The sequence below is a fragment of the Peromyscus eremicus genome, chromosome 7 (assembly GCF_949786415.1).
Source record: "Peromyscus eremicus chromosome 7, PerEre_H2_v1, whole genome shotgun sequence".
Lineage (NCBI taxonomy): Eukaryota > Metazoa > Chordata > Mammalia > Rodentia > Cricetidae > Peromyscus > Peromyscus eremicus.
The window spans coordinates 12,318,052-12,339,596 of NC_081422.1; the positions used below are offsets into that span (position 1 = coordinate 12,318,052).

The 21,545-nt window shown below is 41.0% G+C and overlaps 1 protein-coding gene across 1 annotated transcript in view; it reads right to left on the bottom strand.

Moving 5' to 3' along the window:
- Positions 1-21,151, bottom strand: part of LOC131914617 (protocadherin Fat 3) — a 63,294-nt gene extending 42,143 nt beyond the window's left edge. The window contains exons 1-4 of the mRNA XM_059267224.1: positions 20,972-21,151; positions 20,497-20,811; positions 19,160-19,370; positions 10,628-10,767 (exon numbers count right to left, since the gene is read on the bottom strand). Coding sequence (XP_059123207.1) covers positions 10,628-10,767; positions 19,160-19,370; positions 20,497-20,811; positions 20,972-21,013 — 708 coding nt within the window. The 5' untranslated portion in view covers positions 21,014-21,151. The remainder of the gene's footprint in view (positions 1-10,627; positions 10,768-19,159; positions 19,371-20,496; positions 20,812-20,971) is intronic.
- Between the last annotated feature and the right edge of the window lie 394 nt (positions 21,152-21,545).

Here is a 21,545-nt window from a genome sequence, read left to right on the forward strand (position 1 = left end):
TATCAACTCTTTGTGAATTTCATTTAGTGTATTTTGATCACATTCACCCTCCAATCCTCCTGAGACCTCCCAGATCCACTTCCTACCTCTTCACTCTTGAACTTCCTGCTTCCCACCCCTCTTAAAAAAGTACTCACTGAGTTCAACTTGTGCCTCATATACTCACAAGTGTGGGGTCATCCACTGGAGTATGGTTGGCTACCAGTGGCCACACCCTTAAATTAACTGACTCTCTCTCCCCAGAAGCTATTAACTGTTACAGTTCTTCAGTTGAGGTGGGATCTTATGCCCTTCTCTCCTTTCCATGCTGGAATGTTGACTGGCTTGATCTTGTCCGGGTCTTGTGCAGGTGACAGAGGCTGCTCTGAATTCATGGGTGCCAACAGTCCTGTTGTCCCAGAAGATACTGTTTCATTCTAGTCCTCCCCAACCTCTAGCTCCTTCCATTTTTCACCCTCCTCTTTTGTGATATTCGCTGAGCACTGACCAGGGTAGGGGGTGATATGGATGTGTCATATTTATCATTTATGGCTGAGCACTACACTGACACTCAGCACAATGATAATGGTAGGGTTCCTAGCACAAAGAAGTGAGAAATTCAGCCTTGGGTGCCCCAGCTAGTTTGATCATATTTGACTATTCTATTCATCGCGGTATTCATGTTTACTGTGATGTGCAGTCTTTCCTTGGCCAGTAAGATTGTCTTCAGGTTGGTGCTTGAGTTTTTCTGACACAATCCAGGTAGTCTTTGAATTTTTTCCCCCTTTCTTCTTTTCTTATTCCCTCCCTTCTTTGATAAATTGGTTTTCATGTGCTAGGAACCAAATCTAGAACCTTGCTGTGCTAAGTAAGCACTTTGCTATTGAACTGCATTCCCAGCCAGCTCCCTTGTGTTCTAATAATTGCAACTGGTATTATGTTTAGGATTGTCTTGAACATTTTCTATTCTATTCTTGAATTATCCATTGCTCCAAAAGTTGTTGGTATCTCCTTTTCTTCCCTTTGTTAGAAATAATATTTGGAGATTACAATCTAGTACTGGGAATTCTTGTTAGTGGATTGACTTAAATTTTGCTTTCATCCACTGGACAAAATTAGGAGAGAATTAAAAAATAATAAAAATGTTATGAATTCACAAATGTTTCCAGTTTTTGTGATTTTACTTGCATTTGTTTTTCCCTCCTCGGATGCTGACATTTTCTATGTTCAGTGACAAGATCATAATTAGTCTTGTTTTGTTTGAGATATGAACTGAAGAACTCCAAATAATAAAGCCTGCATTTCTATTACAGTTATTCAAAACACGCTGATACTGTTTTTCAGCTCTCTTATTCTTGAGATGAATCTCGAAGGAGGAACTCAAAGTTGAATTAGATGCTTAACATCCTTTACCATAATTCTCCTCCAGAATTGGATTCACATATAAGATAATTTGTTTCCATTTATTTCTATATTTTGGTACTTTTTTTAAAGGATAGAGAAGGATTTATTAGCTGAACTGGTAAGGAGTGTTCAGGGGTTACTTTAAAGCAGAGCCTTGAAGAACAAAGGAAGCCTGGGGACTTTATTATGGAACCTAGACAAGTTCACAGAGGACAGCATTGGGGCAGGCAGACTTCCTAGGGTGCTTGAAGATTATCCCAGAATATGCACAGTTTAAAGTCACTGTTAAAGAAGGAAATATGTCAACTATGTTTGGGTGCAGGCGTAAGTCATATACTTGCTTTTTCAACATTTTTGATTTGCCATTTTAAAATCACATCCAAAGTGTATTCAGAGAAGTTTAGGTTCTCAATGAGTGGGTCATAAAAATGACATGAAGGTAAGAGGAGAATAGTTAGGAAAGAGGGATGCAGAGGGGCTAGGAGAGGAATAAGAGAAGGGGATGGGGTGGCTATGATCAAAATATATATTTATTAGACTGTTGAAGAAAAAAATTAAAAAATCTAAAGAAGTTTGGCTTCCCTGCTTCCCCTTCTCTCCTGTAGATAACTTTTATTAAAAACAGATGGTTTCTCCACTGTTTTGTCTATATAGTGATACCATATACATTTTCCCCTACCATACTATATCACTTTGTATTAACATTAGAAATTACAATGAACATAAAATGTATATTGTTCCCAACTGGCCTAAGAGTCACTTCAAACGTGTCTGGAGACAGCTTTTGTTTTCACAACTGAAAGGAGGGATGCTATTGATATCTAGTGGACACAGGGCAGGGCTGCTCATGGCCCCGGGCAGTTTGGAGAAGCCTGCTCAGTATCCTGAAAGAAATGCCCTTGCAGGGAGCATCACGGTCAACTCAGTCATCCTTAACAGACTCATTAAGACTTTTCTATTGTTTGTTCTTAGAGTATGTAAAGAAAATAAATGTGCCCGTGTCTCTTAATACTTTCTCTGGCATACAGTTCTGTCCTAGCTTTAGGACAGTTTGATGGAAGGATAAATGTTTCTATAGTTTTGTGAAATATTTTTATGTTCCACTCTTCCAAGGCTTTATCAATGTGCATTCCTACAACAATATGTAAGAATAACTGTCTCCCCAGCCTTGCCAACAGCGTTTGTGGGAAGAGCTTTTGTCAGCCTGCTGGATGGGAAGTGGTACCCCAGTGCTGCTTTCGTGTGCATGTTCCTATTTCGAGCAAGGCTGAGCACTGCTCATGCCCTTCAGAACTCTTTGCATTTCCTTTCTGTTGAACTGCTTACGCTAGTTTATTTCTGTGGGCTAGAAAGTTTATCTTCCTTCTTTACTTTTGGAAACTTGGTGATATAAATGACAAGGTTGTGCTAAACTCTGCCATGGACTTTATTCTGGGTGCAAGTTTCTTTGGCATGCCACACAGAAGGAAAGTCACCCAGTTGTTTCTGGGTGGTGACTATTTTGGAATATTCTCCACATCTATAGATGAACACATGTAGTTTTTATAGGTAGTATTTGTATGTTTTCTTTTCTTTCATTTTCCTCTCTGGTACATTTGGAAATTTTCTGGAATTTTATGTGAGGGCAAGATCTAGTTTAATTTTTCTCTTCATGGCTCTGTATTTCTTTCTATGTTACTGTTTTAAGGATGTTTGTGAAACTAGAGGTGGTCTTGCATTTTCCTTTATCATTCTTCTGGCTCAGTGCTTTATTTTGCCTGATGGCGCTGTCTCTTACTACACAGTTTTACATGGCAATAGGTCTGGTACCTCTTCTTGTCTTACTCCTGACTAACAGGAATGCCACTAACGGTTTTAACATTTCATAATATCTTAGCATGTGACTGCATTCTAGAAAATCACTGATTTTTTTCCAAATAAATATATGCAGACATACCACCCTTACAAACAGCTGCACAGCTGCTTACAGTGTCTGAGATATGCTTTGCTGAGTGGAATGATAGACACTCCATCACATTTGTGGCACAACAATTTTCACTTAGGAGAGATGCTAACAGGGACAGGCTTTGTCCCCTAATTTATGCTTGCAAAAAAGGGTCGAGAAGTGTGCCAAGAGAGTTTTAGGTATTGTTTTTATCTTTAACGTATTTGCAAAACCATAGTGTATTCCTTGAATGCCAATTCTTTAAAAAGTTCAAGTAACTTAGTCAAGATGCTAAAATATTTGTTTTGAGAGTGGCAGTTACATCAACAGATGTAAAAGCCTTTCTGGCCAGCAAGCTGCCCTGACCTTCAGGAAGTTTCAAAGCCGATGTGATCTGGAAATGCTTGCCTCTTTCTGCTTGCTTTGTCCTGAGCCTAATCTGCAGTCAGAACAAGTGTTCCTCTGTAGAGACCTCCTTTTCCTCATTTGCTTTTTATTTCCCACAGTTGGGGCCGTTTGTGAGCTCCTGAACTAACAAAGCAAAGTAACTCTCAAAGATGTTGTGTTCAAAATGGGAATTGAAAAGCTTACAAAGGCACAAAGGACCCAAGGCAGGAGGAGAGCCAGGCATGGGAAGTATCTCCAGGGCTGGTTTCAATGCTGGCCCCCCATAAACATGTTGCATTCCACAGGCTCCTCTGAGCTAAGGCTGGGTAGGTGCCAAAGCCTTGCTTTACAAAGGCTCATGGTAGAACAGTCCATGGGGTGAATTGTTGGGCAAGACCAATTAAGTCCTAAATTACTGAAATCCTGTTCTGCCTCTGTTGGCATTTCTAAGCCATATTTAAAACATCCTTTCCAGGGGAGATGCCCCTTGCATTCTTCATAAAGGTGTGAATTTTATTTTGGAATGTATGAATAGAAAAACCTATATCACAGTTGCTTCCTGTGTGGAAATGTGCATCATGGTTGCTCCTCAGACTCTGTTATATCTGGTTCCTCAATGGAGAAAAATGTTAAAGGGTATGCCCAAAGTCACAGGAACAAGACCAGATTCCTCTGGCTTCTTCAGAGCCACTTCTGTATTCATTCATAAGCATTCTCACATGCACTTAGGTTACCTAGACATTGAGAATAAATTTACATTGTACATATGTTAGCAAATGTGTGTAAATGTCATGTTCTTTGTTACAGAGAAACACTAACTCATCAAACAGACAGCTGCCATGGCCATTTCTTCTCAAGAACATTATCAAGGAATTATTTTGAATAGGAGGTTTGCTGCTACCTTGAAAATTGAAATCTGTTTTCAAAAACTGATTTTCTCATAAGGTGGCAGGTACAGATCTATTACATATAGTGAAAAATTATCATTCTTTGTTCCCCCCTTTTTTAAAGGAAGTCTTATATGGTATTTTATCAATATGCAGCGGGGTTGCTTCAGCTCTTCCTTGATCTAACTAAATGCCAAAGGAGCGTTTGGGTTGGTGTGTTTTCATATGTTAGAGGCACATGACACTAAAAGCAGATGTGAGAGAAGTCTTGGTGGGAGGAGAGCTATCTGGGAGGTCTCCTGATCTAACAAATATCTTTAGAAAAAAAATCATTTTCTTTTCCACCTTTTGAAGCATATGTGGACAGAGAAAAGGATCAAGACAGAAGACACATTTTCATGGTAGAATCCGTTCTGAGTAGGGCAGTGAGGGACCCCCAGCAGTCTTAGCGATGGGATCCACAGGGTGGGATTCAAGCCTAAGTTTGAGAATTTGGTCATAGCTCCACCTCACCCTCACTCCAATCAGTGTATCCCACGCTAAAGTAACTGCCCATGTAGAGCTTGAGAATGTTGGAGGATATGGAAGGAGATGTTTATTGTCAGGCTTGGTTGTAGAGCCACAATTATGAGCTTGCTCTTCTAGCTTTACAAAGCTAAAGCATGCCCTGAATAAGAAAAGGATATTAAAAATCACAAAATCACATATCCCAAGTCCCTGAAGCAAATCAACATAGTTTTTAGATTATTATTTGGCTAGGACTGTTTTATTTCACATAAACAATAAGGTGACTCACATAATTTATAGCTATCAGGTACGTTGTTCCAACTTTAAGTTGAGTACCAGATTGTATTAATAAAGACTGTATGTGTTCAGCATGTGATAGTTCCAAGAGCCTTCTCATCTTTCTTCATCCTTACAACAATCTGTGAACCACGTAGGATTATTTCACAGTGAAGAAGATTGAGCCTTAGACAGAATGAGCTGCCTTCTTCAGGAATACACACAGGTCAAGTGCCAACATGGACTTCTACCACCTGATTCTGGCTGAATACTTTTTTCACTATACAAGATTCTTTCCCTACTGGATGAAGCTGCATATTTTGTAGATATAAATGTGTAAAGAAATGTTTTCTGAATAGCATGTGATTTTGTAAAGGAAGAAGTGGGATTGTATCTCTTTCCTGTGAATCTAGGAGGTTACTGAACCTGTCTGGGCCTCTATTTCTCCCTGGAAAAGAAAGATGATAACTCCAGATTTAAATTTTCCAGGGTTACTGGAAAATGGACATTCCCAATGAGACTTGTTGATGCTCACTATGCAAACATCAAGTATTATTTATTTGTATGCCTTTTCATCTGTTGAGCCTTTAGGAAGGCCATGTTCTGTATTTGTTTACAATTTCTATGAAGATGCAGCATCTCTGATTGATTTGGCAGATGTATAGAGAGTATTAATAGTCATCATGGGTCATCCTTGGCAACATATGTCCTTGGGGTTGAAGCTATGCTAAGAGGAGGCTGGACCTCTGGATAGCTAAGGGATAGTCTAAAGGTTACAGGTAGCCTATTTCATAGGAGAGCAACTTAAAAGGGTGTGCTTCTTGTAACTCCTGTTTTAGAACAGACACCAAAGGCTTAATGTTGTCTGTGAGAGTTGGCACAGTGCAGTGGACCAAAAGGTAGGCTCTAGTATCTATCTGCCTGTGTGGGTCTGAGTTCAGGTTCTCCTCAAACCACTTGACCTTGCTTTGGGCCTTTTTCCTGAACAGTAAAATGGAAATGACAGTAGTCAATGAGTTTCATATTTCTGCCACAAAATGTCACTACCAACTTAGATGTTTCAAATAACAACACCTGATATTATTATCTCATAGTTCTAAATACTGAAATCAAGGCCCAAACTCAAGGGACTGACATAGATGAATTCCTTTTGAATGCTCTCCTTTCTCATTTAGGCTCAATATAGTGTCTTCTGGTTATGGGACTAGGGTCCCTGTTTCCTTGCTGGCTCCCCATTGTCTTGAGGCCACCTGTACATTCAAATTATCTCAGCTCTTCCTTGCACTGGATTCTCAGCCTTCTTCCTTTCCTTTCTGATTCCAGCTGGGAAAAGTCGACAGTCAACCCTCTATTAGTAGATAAGTCCTACTTGGAGATCTTCGACCTTAATTATATCTAAGTCCCTTCTGCCGGGTAATACATCAAGATTCTAAAGTGGACATCTAGAATGTGGACATTTTAGGGGGAGGCAGGGTATACCAATTCTGCCTGTAATGAGTATTTTCAGTACATGTTTTGTAAAGTCATTGTGAAAGTTGAGGGACCTACCCATCTTTATCTAGTGAAAGCCAATTTGCATTGCCTCTGGTCCCCTTTTAACATGACTCTTTAGTAGGATAATATGACTGATGATACTCTTGCCCTAACTTGGGGTTAGCTGTCTCTATAAAGCATCTTAGCTCTTTTCTAATGCAAACAGCCGCTGTCTTGTCTGGGAACCAAGGCTAGGATCCACTTAAACTCCTGCAATTCTACTTATGTTGGAGTAGGTGGGGACTCCTCATTGGTGTTTTATTCTGTTCTTTATGTGCTGCCTGCCCCTCCCCCCTTCTCTGGATACTTCCCAATCCTGCTGCTTAAAACTACCAGGGCTCCTTGTGATTCTTCATCTTTACTTGAAGCAGACAGTCCAGAGACAACTTCGCTCGTTTGTCCTTCCATTTTAATACAGACTTCCTTGCTCATCTCTGGGCTTCGATGACAACATGGGGATCACTTCTGTACTGTGTTGTAATATGAAAAGTGCAATAATATCTTTTGCTGAACCTCACACAATTTCATGCAGAAGTCTTTGTCCACCTCATCAGGTGGCTTCTACCCACGTGGGGATCCTCTGTTTTCACAGTTTGTTCTTTGAAATCTTTGTAGTGTGAAATGCACAGGCCCCTTTACAATCTGCACTCGGCCTAGGCAATCCTCAGAAAGAAAGGGATATTTATGTAGCGTCGAATTTTGTAGCTTGGAGGCACAAGAATCCTGTGAGAGCCGGAAGAACAGGACAAGCCTGAAGATGAAGTGAGAGTTTCATGTTGACACTGAATCCCCGAGGCTCGGATTTATTTGATATTTGTGAAGTAAAACTCAACACATTGTTTATGGCTGATGAGAAGCCCATGTCCTACCATGTTTTATGATTGCATGTGAACAAAGGAGAGAAAAGTCCCCCAAGGAGCTCTGAACAGGTGGCTTGTAAACCACGGACGTTAATCTAGTCCCGTGGAGAGAGGTATCTGTTCGGTGGTGGAATCATTGTGTTGTCTGGGGTCATGGAGTTGAGCATATTTTGGCAGTTTCTAAAAGAAGTCTAGAATGCTCTGTTTATTTCCCAAACATCCTATTGTTCAAATGTACCTGACTCTGGTGTAGAGAACTGTTTCTGCTGCCCTGCCCAGGGAAGCCTAGGTAAAGACGAATCATTCTGGACTGACCAACACTGGTGGGCAGATAGGTCCAACACAGCCTATGGCCTTCTGACAGCAACAGTCTTGATGAGGACACAATACATGCTTTGGAAACTGAGTTCTCATTCCTTAATGGCATGGTTCCTGAGAACAGCATGACTTGGGTATTTTTGACAAGAAAAATCCCATGACGTCCTTTATTAACCTCTTTAATTTGCTCTTGCTAAGGCAATTTCCAAGTTTGCTCCAATTCTCAGAGTGCTTATGAATGCTCTGGAGTCAAGTGTAAATGTATATAATCTTGGAAAAGCATGGTCTCAGACAAGTTCTCATCCAAAAGTCTCATTCAAAGACTTGCAATTCCATATTATTTTAATGAGTGCATATTAGACGTTTGGCCTTAAAACTTCCTTACTAGCTTAGTGTGGTGGAGCATGCCATAGTCTCACCGACTATGTGACCTGAGCTAGAAGGATTGCTTGGGCTTAGGACTTTGAGAGCTATATGGGCAATACAGTGAGACCCTCTCTCAAACAACAAACAACCAAAACTATACCACTGTGACCTTAATACCTTAGCTCACTGCATATGGCATGGACTAAAGAAATATTTAGAAAATCAATGCTACTAAACTGTTGCTCATCTCATCTTAGTGGAATTCCAAATGTCTTTCTGTAACTTTTTCATTGCTGTCGTTAAATTGTTAACATGAATGTTTTGTGCCTCAGAGATCTGTGTACCTTCTAGACAGACCCTGCTGAATATGGAGAATCTATTTATTCATTCATTCTGAAAATATTTAATGAATTATACATTCTAGATACACTGAATACTGCTTAATTCAACTGGTTAAAAACCCAGAGGAAAGTCTGGAAATGAATAGGCTCCCATGCTTATTTGTATTTTACTAGACTATGTCTTGGATTTTTAATTAGCACAAAAGAGCTGGGGTTGGATATGATAAGAAACCACTAATTTTAAAAAATCTAATTTAAGTTCCCATTTAAAATGAATTAGCACTAACAACATAGCAACACTGTACATGGATTGTTTGGCATTGGTCTTCTAGCACACTCTTCTACTGCTCAGTTTCCATGGAATCTCAGCCAGGGGCCTCATTTATGAGTCTAGATCTGAGTACTGAAAAATGCCAAGGAGTGGTATGGTTTAGATAGGAAGAATATATAATTTGTTGTCCCAATTGGGTCAATTATCAGACAGTATGAGGTGCTATTAATACATATTCCAGGTTAACAGATGTAAGTGGGACTCTCTAAGGCAAATGGTGGTCACCTAATAAGCAGGAAGGGACCAAAGTGAGAATCAGGAATGGTCACACATTGGCTGTCTCTATATAAGTCATTTTCATTTATAATTATATTCAAATGGGAAGTAAATGGTCACTTGAAATGAACCCCATTGCTCTCTTCAGCTTCTACCACTCTCTGATTACAAGGAAACAGTCATGTTACATTTTTTGCAGCAGCTTCAGACAAGAGACAGTTGTCTGGACAAGCATATGAAATCTCCCTCCTCCTGCTTTCAAATTTCATGGTTATAAAAGTGTAAATCATATTTAAAATAAATCATCACTTGCTTGCTTCTGGTTTGGCAAAACTTTCTTACTACCTAAATGTGTTGAGTAGGATTCTGAATATCCATCTGGGTCCAGCAGAGAACAGGGCCCAGATCAATCATTCATGTCTTCTGGGGTTGTGGGAACGACAGAGAAGCAGGAAGGAAGAGTGGAGCTGCAGTGCATGCCGTATGGGGCTGGATTTATGGTGCGGAACTACAAAACAAACATCTTACATTTAAGATAAATCCACTGTATTGAGAGCTAGCATTGTGTTAGTGTCACTTGGGAAGAAGTTCGGAGGTGTTCTGAGTCAGAGGATAAGCCAGAAGTTTTCCTCCGACTCTCAGTGTCTTTCATAGGCTCTCAAGAAGCAGAGCAGAAGTTCCTCAGCCCCAGCTGCATGGGGACATCAACAGGAACTCAGGCTAGATTCCAGCTCTTAGGGCTTTGGGCCTGCTCTCACCATGCTCCATGTCAGAGGGTATGATGTGCAGTCGGGATAGAGAACCCCTAACACAAAGACGACAATGGATACCCAGGCCTCAGTCTTGTCCTTAATGAGGCTCTTGGACCTTGGCTAGGTAACTTCCATCTCAGTATATAACTGAACATGGACTCTGAGGCATCTCTAGCTTTAAATTTCAGTGACCCAAGAAATGAGGAGGGGAAGAATTTCATGTTGTGCTAACACTGACCACATAGATAGGCTCTTTGTAAGTTGACTGTTGTCAGAGACAAACCTACAGTAAATGACCAGGAAACAAATACATATCACTATTCCATGAGCAAACAACCACAGTCATCTTGAAAGAGGCAGCCAAATAATTCTACAACATCACCAATAGAACCCTTTGTCCCGGTGGTTCACTGAAACAATTTTCTGAACAATAAAAATCCATGGACATAATTTATTACTCCCTGAACCTAGTTTTCATTGCTTCTTCCATTTCTCTCTTTAGCAGATCTTTGCACATTCTTGCTAGTCAGTAACTTCACATCTTACCTGAGTGACAGCAACATTTGTTCCATCGGTGACTTCCACGCTCATGTTGTAGACCGACCTTTGCTCTGCATCCAAAGGTTTGGCAATGACAATTGTCCCAACACCCTTCTCTGCATCAAAAGAGCTGTCAAAATTCCCCCCTGATGATTTCACAGAAACAACATGGAATTAGCACAGCTGAGAAGGTATTGAGTGTATGGAAGCATATATCTTTACAGGGTGCTTTTATGTAGATACATTTTCTGGCAGGCATCCCTATGGCTCAATTTTATAACTCTTAAATGGGACCTTACTATTTCTAACTTAATTCGTATTTCAAAAGCCATCCTCTATAAGCATAACAAATGACACAAAACCCAATATATTGTAAATAAAAACCTCAGCAGTAATGTTAGAGTGATGGACTATAATCTGACTCCATAAAACACTGAGAACGCTAACAGCCCTTCCGCTCTTCTCAGCTGCCACCCTGGGAACTTGGGGAATCCTTTAACTTTTTCTCTAGTACAATACATTCTAAGTAAAAACTATTCCAATTACAAAAAACACAAGTGATTTGATACTTTCAGGTCTGTTCTAGGATTGTTGGTAAACATTTGGCTGGTAAAATTCAGAGTCCCTCAATTAAATGTCAGAAATAAAATTATGAATACAGGAAGATAAGAAAAATTTAAAAATAAATTTCATATGAAAAAGAGTCTTTCTGAACATCGGGGTATTCAAAGAAATGTATTTGGCATCTTGGCAGTGTAAATTAATTTTGTACCAAGTGGCTGATGATTTCACAGAAACAACATTTAATCAGCAGATCTGAGAGGGATGCCATGGATATTATATTGCTGATACAACACTAGTGGACTTATAAGGCAATCTACAAAGGCTTAGAAAAAAATTACCTTTTGTCCTCTTGTACTGAATGGCATACTTAAGATAGCATTAGAATTGGGGCCATTTTATTTCTGAACAGAAGTGTCACTTACAAACTTTCCCAAATTAGAGACCTCTTTAAGTGAGAGAAAAGATAACGGTCTAAGTGTTGGAACAATTTAATTAAATGTCAGTGTATGTTCGCCAGCACTTATTTATTTTTTTGGAAATTGCATGTGTGAAATACTTTTGGTTTCAGATGATAATTTTGTTTAACTTTAGTATGTAGGGCAATGTATGTATTGAATTTCATATTTTAGAAAAGAGAAGCTTGACTTTTCTTACTTCCTACAGTCTTTGAATTTTATTTTTCTGGCCAACACATTTTCATGATATTACAATATTAAGTAGGCAGATGAGTGAAGTGGGTGGAGAGTCACCCCAAATTATTGAAATTTGTCATACAGTGACAAAAATAAATAATGTGGTTTACTGTCTAAAAATGTAGTCATGTATATTCCAAGCACCAACTGCTTGCAGCTACCATGTTCACATAAGATTATTTAATTACTGGAGAGAACATAATTGCCTTTGACATTTAATTAAAGCTGTGGAGATACAGGGGTACCAGAGAATTGCTTAGAGATGATATATGTTCTCAAAAATTTCATCTAAAAGAGACTCATCTTCCAATTACTGTCTTTAATTGATTTACTGAGAAGTACTAGATGCTAACTCCAAAGAAGAGTTTGGAGGGCTCAGCAGAAGAGAGGGTTCCTAGCCTGAGAAGAGACGTAGGTCTTAGAGCAGCTTCTTGTTGAAGCCAATGCTTCCTTGATGAGCACATGGAATAAAACAGGAAGCTGATTTGGATGACTGGTGGTACCAGTCATCTTAAGTCCCAAGGCAGATTATTTACCTCCAAGAGGTAAATGCTGGGGAAAAACAAAACAAACACCTTTGCCATGGAAATCCTCAGAGAAAGGTACTAACAACCTCCAGAGACACGAGAGAAAGACGAGGATACAACTTCTCAAGTTGCTTCTGGAGGATATTAATTCATGGTCCCAGTCACAGCTCAATCAACGGTAGACTTTTCGCTCCCATTCCTCATGCTGTTTACTATCTTAAATGTGAAGACTGGGATTTTTGTTTTAAATTGTTGTTGTTTGGGGGGAAGAGTGTTCATCCCTCTGCATCAGCTATTTAGGAAAGGCAAACATTTGTGGATCAAAAGAAGAAAACTGCAAATTTTCATCTCTAGCTGAAAGATGAAGATGAAGCTCAGAGGCAACACAGGCAAAGGTTTCCAGTGTCCGTTCTTTCTCTCACTGATTGTGACGCTTCAGAGTTTGTGCAACATACACTCTCTGCCCACCTGTATAATGGTATAACATCTGCATATTTATATGTATGTAGATTATATGCATTTTCATAATTTTTGCTCTTGTTAATAATTTTGGCAACCTTTGCAAATTTCAGTTTTTATAGTCCTCTTTTTTCCCCTTTGCATGTATATGCCATGTTTGTATTTGTTTCTTTCATTAGTTTTTGCAGTTTAAATACTCCTGATGAGAAACTTTTGATGTCATAGAAGAGATATATCAATAGCATTCTTGGTACATTTTCCCATCCACCAGTGTGGCCAGTTTGCTATCATACTCATTTCTAAGACATTTGCTCCTAATTAAGCCAAGATTTTATTTAAATCAAAATCTTTCCAAGTTTCCAAATGAATTTCTGACAGGGGACATAGAATCTAGACCAGCAGTTCACCATCAACCCAGATACAATTTAATAAGCTACACTTAAGCATCCCATTTCATGAGCGACTCCGTGCCTTTCCCCCAGGTCTTGTTTTTCCAGGCTCCCTTTTAGCCTGAAAAGTGATTTCAATTTTGTAGGAAAACAAGTCCAAATCATCTGGGGCGAGGCTATCAATCAAATACAAGGAGTCCATCTTCACTAGCAGCATTCTGTTTAAACAAGATATGCTTCCTCAGAGCCAGTAACAGAACATGCAAAGCCAGAGTGTGTCGGGTGCAACAGCATGAGGCCAAATAAAAAGTGGGCAGAAAGGACACTGCAGAGCTGGCCCGAGTCCCAGCAGAGTGGGGTTCAGAAGTGTCACAGCCTGTGCATTGCTGCGGGGGGTGGGGAGTGGGGGAGAAGGAGGGGTGTGTGGCAGAGGTAGTTAAAAGCGAGGTTGTGAACAGCCCGCATGACAACAATTCACTTCGGGGACATTTCTCGTGGACCATTTTTGGTCCAGACAGGTGTCATAGAGTAAAGAAAGAGCAGAGGAGGCACACTGGATTTCTGTTATAATATCATAAAATGTAATGGATCAAGGAGGGGTCCTGAAAAGACTAGAAATGGGACATGAATAAAAACACTGGGAGCTGGCATCTACCACTCAATTCACTGGGGTATAACTGAGTTGAGCTTTTCTGTGAGATTTGAGATTTGTGGATCACATCATCTCTCAATCTCAGAAAGTTGGGCACACCTGACAGAGGAGCAAGCTCCTGCTGGTGCCGTCTCTGCACAAAGAGACTCAGTGATAATAATGGCACAGCTCCCAGGCTCTTCCTCTAGAAAATAACTCCACTCTCGCACGTGTAATTATAAAAATACCAACCCAAATCTAGTAGTCACCCAGGGGGAGGTGTGACTGAGGAGCTTCCAAAATCCTGAGCAACTGAATCTCAATGAATGAAGGAGCCGTGCACAAGCTGTTCGTTCAAGTTCAGCATGTACACCCAACCGACGGAAAGACATTCGGTGCCAGTTACGGTGTGATTATGAATAATTTTCTGCCTTGGAATGAAGCAAGTGCACAGCAGGCTGATATTTAAATGATGGGCAAGAGCTGGAGGGCAGGGAAGAGTGGTAGGAAGGGGAAAAAACCTTCTAGAATTTAGTCCAAGGTTCCTTTTCTTAAAATAATTACTATGTGAAGTATTTTTAGACTTTTTATTACTTTTCTAAAATGTCCTCAGATAAGATTCCATAAATGAGATGGTTGCTACAGAGAAAATTGAGTCCTGTTTGTGATCAAGTTCGAGCATGAAGGCAAGTCAGGAGAAATAAAGTGTTTGATGTCCGTTGACTAGCTGAGCAGGATTTACTCTGATGGGGGAGCAGGTGAGTTAGAAATAGATGTGGATTCTCTAAAGACAGGCTGGATGAGAGTTACATGATGGAAAAATGTGGCTGCCAGGTCAGGGTAGACCCAGAGGTGCCCAAGCTCTGCGGGGTGTCCAACCTCGTGTGGCTGATCCTAGCAGTGAGTACAGACACAAAAATCAGAGACTTATTTAAAATTCAAGATTTCTTCTCTTTACCATTTAAAGAAGTAATTGCGTAGTTCTCAAGCATGAACTTTGTGGATTATAGTATGTGTCAATTTCAAAAGGTTGGGCACACCTGGCAGAGGACAAAACTACTGCTGATGCTGTCAGGGAGTGTGGCTTGCCTGCTTGACCCAGACCCAAACCATCTGCGGCAGCCCAGGAGACAAGGCTGCAAAGGACAGGTGTGAGTCGAGATGGCAACAGTCAATGACTCCAAGTCACAGAGATCTACAGCTACCTGAGCACCAAGGTAACCTCTGTCTATCAACACAGAAAGATGGCTGAGAGGCCAGCACAGAGTGCTGGCCATCTGAGATTCATGTTAATAGGACCTTTCTCCTTCCTGACGTTGGGTGGGGCAAATCAGGGTGGTTCATGAGCTTCCTATTTGCAAGGTAAAGCACCTTTCTACCTGATTCAGGTAAAAGCTAAACACTGGAAATCAGCATGCCTCAGTTCTCAATACAGAGTTGTTAATGACAGTGGCCTTTACAATTCAAATATTTGCCATCAGGATGAGATTCTGGGGCTGAGCTGAGAACCAGATTGCCTGCACATTGGAGGGTATGTAAATCAGGAACGGCTGAAGGGAAATCGGAGCCTCCTGAGAAGTGTGAAGATACATGACAGAGCCACAAAGGATTGTGGGTTATTTTTGTTCCCTTCATTTTTCTTTCCCTTTTAACAAGGAGAGGAAGCATGCTGTGTGTTGGGCTGTTTAAATCCTCAACAGCTGAACTTTATTATGTTGCCTTTTAATTACAGATTTCTTAGCTTGATTATAAGTAGGGCTTGTTTTTGGGAGCTGAAGAGAGTCTCTTTGGAGTCAAGACAATGCAAGTGTCTGGGCTTGGGAACAAAATGCTGCTCACATGGGGTTTCTACAGCTTCGTGTTCTGATAGGAGGTAAGGAAGTTCAGTCGAAATCAGAGTCATGTAAGTTCGTAAATGTGCAAGGGGTTTCTACAGCTTCATGTTCTGATAGGAGGTAAGGAAGTTCAGTTGAAATCAGAGTCATGTAAGTTCGTAAATGTGCAAGGGGTTTCTACAGCTTCATGTTCTGATAGGAGGTAAGGAAGTTCAGTTGAAATCAGAGTCATGTAAGTTCACAGATGTGCAAGTGGAAGCAGACTGTCACGGGTTTAAAACATTAATATTCTCCCCCCCACCCCCCAGTGAGGATACACCGGGCTGAGCGGTTTAAAGCTGTACATGCCAGATCAGGATGGTCTTCCCTGGGCCTCTCAGTGTGCTCTTCATGGGTGTCTGGATGCACTAGGTCTATGGTAGAAACACGGTTGGTTTATTCTTCACAAGAGTACTTGGGCAAAACCTGATAGGACCTGAGGCTTCATTTCAGATCCATGCTGATCTTGTCTACCTCGTGCTTATTCTTTGTATCTCTGTAGAGGTCATAGATGAGGATTAAGTGCTAAGGAGCATTGCCCACTCCTCTCTTCTAGTTTGATCAAAGATGGTGCTTAGGCAAGGAGGAAGGGAAGACTCACAAGAGATAAATAAGCAAGAAGTTTTGACAGTGAGGACGAGAAGATGCTAAAGCAAACTCGGAGCTTTAGAAGAAGGAAGAGGATGTAGCACACTTGGTAAAACACAACTCTGGCCAATGAGCTGCGTTTTCAGAAAGGGGATTTGGTAGAGGAGAGCATCTCTGCTGAAAACCGCCAGCACCTGGAGAAAGCACTTGACATTCTACAGTGAAGTAAAAAGTTGACATCTCAAGACATTGTTGACTGGCTTTGGGGATGGAAGTACAATCATGATCTGTTTGGGCAGGAGGCCCAGTAAGTTCAATTTGTAGAAGAAGCTTGACAAACTGTTACCAGATTTACAGAGAAATATCTGCGATGGAGAGGTCAAGGGTACAGTCCTGGGAGTCTTCAGTGAAAAAACTACTCTTATTCATGCAGTAAAATGGATGAGGAGGGAATCTACGGAGAAGAGCAGTGCTTAGAAACAAAAGATAAAGAGACACAAAAACTAAGGCCATGCTTTGCATATGGTTCCTGGATTATATTTGCATGCCAGGAAGTGTGTTCTCTATAAACTCCTCTTTCTCCTTGGACTAGTGAGGGTATTGTGACTGGTGTACAACAGAATATCACACTGACCCTGGGCAGGGCCAGGAGTCCACAGAAGGGTTAACATGGTTGCCCGAGGCATCACCAACAGTCTCTGTATTCTTCACTCACTCTGAGGGTGAAGAATGGAGATGGGATAAACAGAAATGAAAATATACAGTAGTACTGATAACATAGTGTGAAAAGCCTGTGAGCAGTCTCACATGCAGTACTCCTAGCAGCATGCTAACCTACATACTTGTAGAGATGCTGAAGAACTGCAAACTGGATTGAGTAATTGGCCTCAGGTGACGGACCACACCGAGTATCTAAGGAAGGAATGCTAGTGAGATTTACCATTTATGGGCAGCCTGGCTAAGTGGGTAGAGGTAGGATGCTCATGCAAGGGACAGTAAGCAACATTATGCAATAGAGAGGCTTGCAAACTGAGTTGGTGAAGGAATGACCAAAGGTGTCCAGGCAGGTAAAAGACAATTGCCCAGTGACACGCGCAATCGTGTCATCGAGAAAGAAGAAACTGTATCATATAATAGCTGAACAAGCAGAAAACTACTGAGATGGTGATGAGACACTTCTCATGGGGTCAGAAGGTGTTCCATTTCAAATATGTTGGCAGAGATGAAGAAGGAACTGAAAGGATGGTCATATGAAAAGATGGCGAGATTAATGTCAATTAAGTAAAACAAAGATGCCCTTTGTTTTGCAGAATAAGATGCAGAAGGCAAGCCTTTATGTGTTGGGAGTTCAGAGGACTCTTTGAGGTTTGACTGGGAGACATAGAACATTCTTTTCCTATGCTTCATTAAACCAGATGTGGAACCTCCTAAATGCTTTCCCCAGACCCAGCTGTTCTGGAGGAATAGCAGGTTCCTGCCCATACTGTCCAGGCAACATGAGGAAAGAAACGATTCTCCTACATCACTGCTCTTTTGGCTACTCCACTGCTCACAGAGAATCGTGGGAAGTGGGCTCCAGCTCAGGCCTGATGGGCCCTGGCAGGCTCACGCCAGCCCCTCTCTTTGACAACAGCCTGTTTTATTTCCCTGTCCCACGCGCACTTCCTCTCCAGCGCTCTCCCTGCAGGTTTGTGGAAAGGCTGTTTCGCCCTTTTCCTTTTGCAGCCTGGCGTGCTTGCTTGCTTTCTTTCAAGGAATTTAAAGGTTGGCTCCCAAGGTCTGCCCTGCCTGCTTCCTTCCATCTGCTTTCTCTATTCAGGGCGAGTGGAGGCTTACTGGCTACACATGCACATCTAGGTTCTATTTCCTGCCCTTCCTCTTGTGGACAGCAGCCAGGGGACTCTCCTGGTGGGGTTTTTTGGTCTGTGAATGCCACTACTGCTGAAAAATAGAGAGGCGGGAATACATTTTCATTTATTTTTCAACTGGAAAATTCCCAGTTAAATAAACTAACCTACAAAAAGATAAAAACAAAACAACAAAAAGCCCACATACCTCAAAAGCAATGGGAGAAAATCAAAACAACACCCCCCAACCCCAAAAGCCATTTAATCTCAAACAAAGAAGTCATTGGATACGAGTAATGAGATAGCTGTTAGAGGCATGTATGAAATCTGTGGGCTGCATTTCAGTCTGTCACAGGCAGTTATGAAAGATGTAATTCAATTTGTTTTAAAAAAACGTAAAAGGCAGATTGGATAGCTGTATTTTAGCAAATGTGTTTGCACTAAGGGTACCTTCTGTTGAACAGTTCTGCCCACAAGCTGTCTGTAGAATATAGAACATCTCTCGAGCATGCTTGCCACCTTGAAGCAGGGCAGTCGGGAGCAGAAAAAAAAAAGAACAGAATGCAGAAAAAAAGGTGAAGAAAAAGAGAGAAATGAAGGACAGCAAGTCTAGTACCATCAATACATTTAGAAATGAGATTAGCCAAGTGTGACAATAGAATTAAAATGACACACAGAAAGACATTAAGTTTGCAGTAAATAACATACTATGGAAAAATCCAGCCAGAGAGCACTTTCTGTTCAGCTTAGCTACAGAATTGGAACGAAAGCACAGGTCGGTTATTCATTTTACTGGCTCTTTTGCATTCCAGTGCTAATTTTAATCTTAGGCTTAATTGCTAGTTTTTAAATTTTTTTCTTTTGCATTTTAAATTATTTTAAAATTTATTTGTTTGTTTGTTTGTTTGGCTAGTTCCTTCAAACAGTTAAGTCCATTTCCTGATATACTCTAGAGACTTCAACTTACCAACAATGTCAAACCACAGAGGGGTATTAGCTGGCTGCACAGACACCACCCCTACGATCTCTGTGACTTTGTCACTTTCCATGACGGTGAAGTTGTAAAACGGTTCATCGAATGTCAATGGTATAGGTGAAGGTGGGGGCTTCTTAATCCACTCAATATGGAGGCGGGCCGTGGAGGACTTCTGTGGTCGGCCATTGTCCACAGCCTTGATCTACTCACACATGGAGGGAACACAGAAAGATGACTTAGTGCTCCGAGTCTGTGGAAGTTTAAATCTTTCACTCACACAGTACTGAGCCAAAAGACGTTTTCTGCACAGTGTCATAAGAAGAAGAGTGGTATCCTGTTGAGGGGACTCTGGAATGTGAGCAGATGACCTGTTTGGGAACAGGGCTCACACTACATCTGCCAGAAGCCAACTTTTAAGATATGAAACTATGAAAAATAAATGTTGTACTTACAATTCATTGTATCTCAGGGGCAAGAATGATAGTTTATGTGAGTAAAAATAGCTGATTTGATTTATCATAGCATGACTCTGAACTTCACCTCTAGTGAGAATCGAAGGGAAATAGAGTACACTGTGAGTCCCTACTTGTGTGTTAGGATGTATGAGCAAGTGTATACATTCATGTGAGTATGTATATGTATGTGAGTGTATGCATGTGTGACTCTGTAAGTATATGTGTGCATATGTATATAAGCATATGAGTATAATTTTGTGCACATGCACTGAGTGTGTACGTGCATATGAGTGTGTGCATGCATATGTGAATACGTATAGATTTGTTGTGTGCATGCATATGTGTGTATGCATGTGTGATGTATACATGTGTGAGCATGTGTATAAGTATGTACAACATGTGGGAATATACATGCACATGTGTGGGAATGTGTGCAAATGTGTATGCATTTGTATGACCATATGCATGTGTGCACATGTATGTGAGTATATGTATGTCTGTGTCCTTGTGTGAATGTGAGCATATGATGCCTGTGTGTACCTATCACAGCTTCTTCGGCTTTACTCTAGATACATACTGTCCTTTATGTGCAGTACCTTGAAAATGATTTAGGGACCAAGATGTGTGGTTGGGAGTCTAGGCCCCAGCAGGCCATGGAATTGGGGAAGGTTCACTGATAGAACGCAACAAAGATATCTGATTATTTAGAACATCACCCAGAAAGGTAAGGGTTCTCGCCTGTAACTGGCCCCCAGAAAGCAGCTTTTCACGGCTACCTCTGCACTTTCCACACTAGAGATTCATTGATCAAGGAAGTAGGCATGAAGAAGAGGGCTCACCAGGTGGAGGTGATGCTCTAGAATTCAATCTTACCGTCAGGATGTCATAACTTCCTGCTGTGAATTGCTTTCTGGAAGAGACCATGCCAGTTTTAGGGTCAATAAAGAACTTTCCATCATCATTCCCATCCACAATACTGTAGGAGATTTCTGCATTGGGGCCTTCATCTCGGTCAAACGCAAAAGCCCTGTAAATAGGCTCTCCCCTCTTCTTGCGGTCACGTTCTGGAAGCTTGATCTGGTAGACCTTCTCAGGGAACTGGGGCTTGTTGTCATTTTCATCCAGAACCTGAACTACCACCCAAATGGTGGACTGTTTTGGAGAAGAACCACCATCCGTCACTGTCACCTGAGTTTTGAAAAAGAAAGGATGATGCAATCAGAAAATATGCACACTGTCACCTACTTGTCCCAGCTCATCCCACAAATGTCCCATTTATATACTGGGCCATCTCAGCTCTTCTGAGTACTATCATTTATATAGGATAGACAACTTTTTCATAGTGAACCTGTAAGAGAGTGAAGGCCTCGAACCTAGCAATGAAAGTCATTGCCGGAGGGAGAGTAGCAAAGCCGAGTAGTTCGTAGCTGGTTTCTGCTGCTGAGTCATATGCCGTACACTAGTGACTTTAAAAGGCAGAATTTATTTGAGTCTGGAGCCTGGGGGAAAAGGCTAATCCATGCTCTGAGGTCTTCTGGATAAGCATTCTAACAACCTAATCAGTTCACAAAGGCCCTCTTTGTGATGCCATCACCCTGGGCTCTTCAGTTCTACATAGGAACTCAGTGGAGGCATCACAACGAGAAGGCCACAGCAAGGGCTTATTGCTGAGTACAACAGAGAAGAAGAATTGACTTTGCAAAATCCCTAGTTCGTGAAGTCCAAGGCTCTAAGTGGATATAAAATATGCCTTCCCAACAGACACCAAATACATTATATAATCATTATTATACATTGACCCATGAGGGTTTCATCCATTGTACAGATAAGGCTTTTACCATCTAATTCTGCTCTTCTTATTATTCTTCTTTTTTTTTCCCATCATGCTGTGAGCTGAATTGTTTTCCCTCAAAACTCATGTG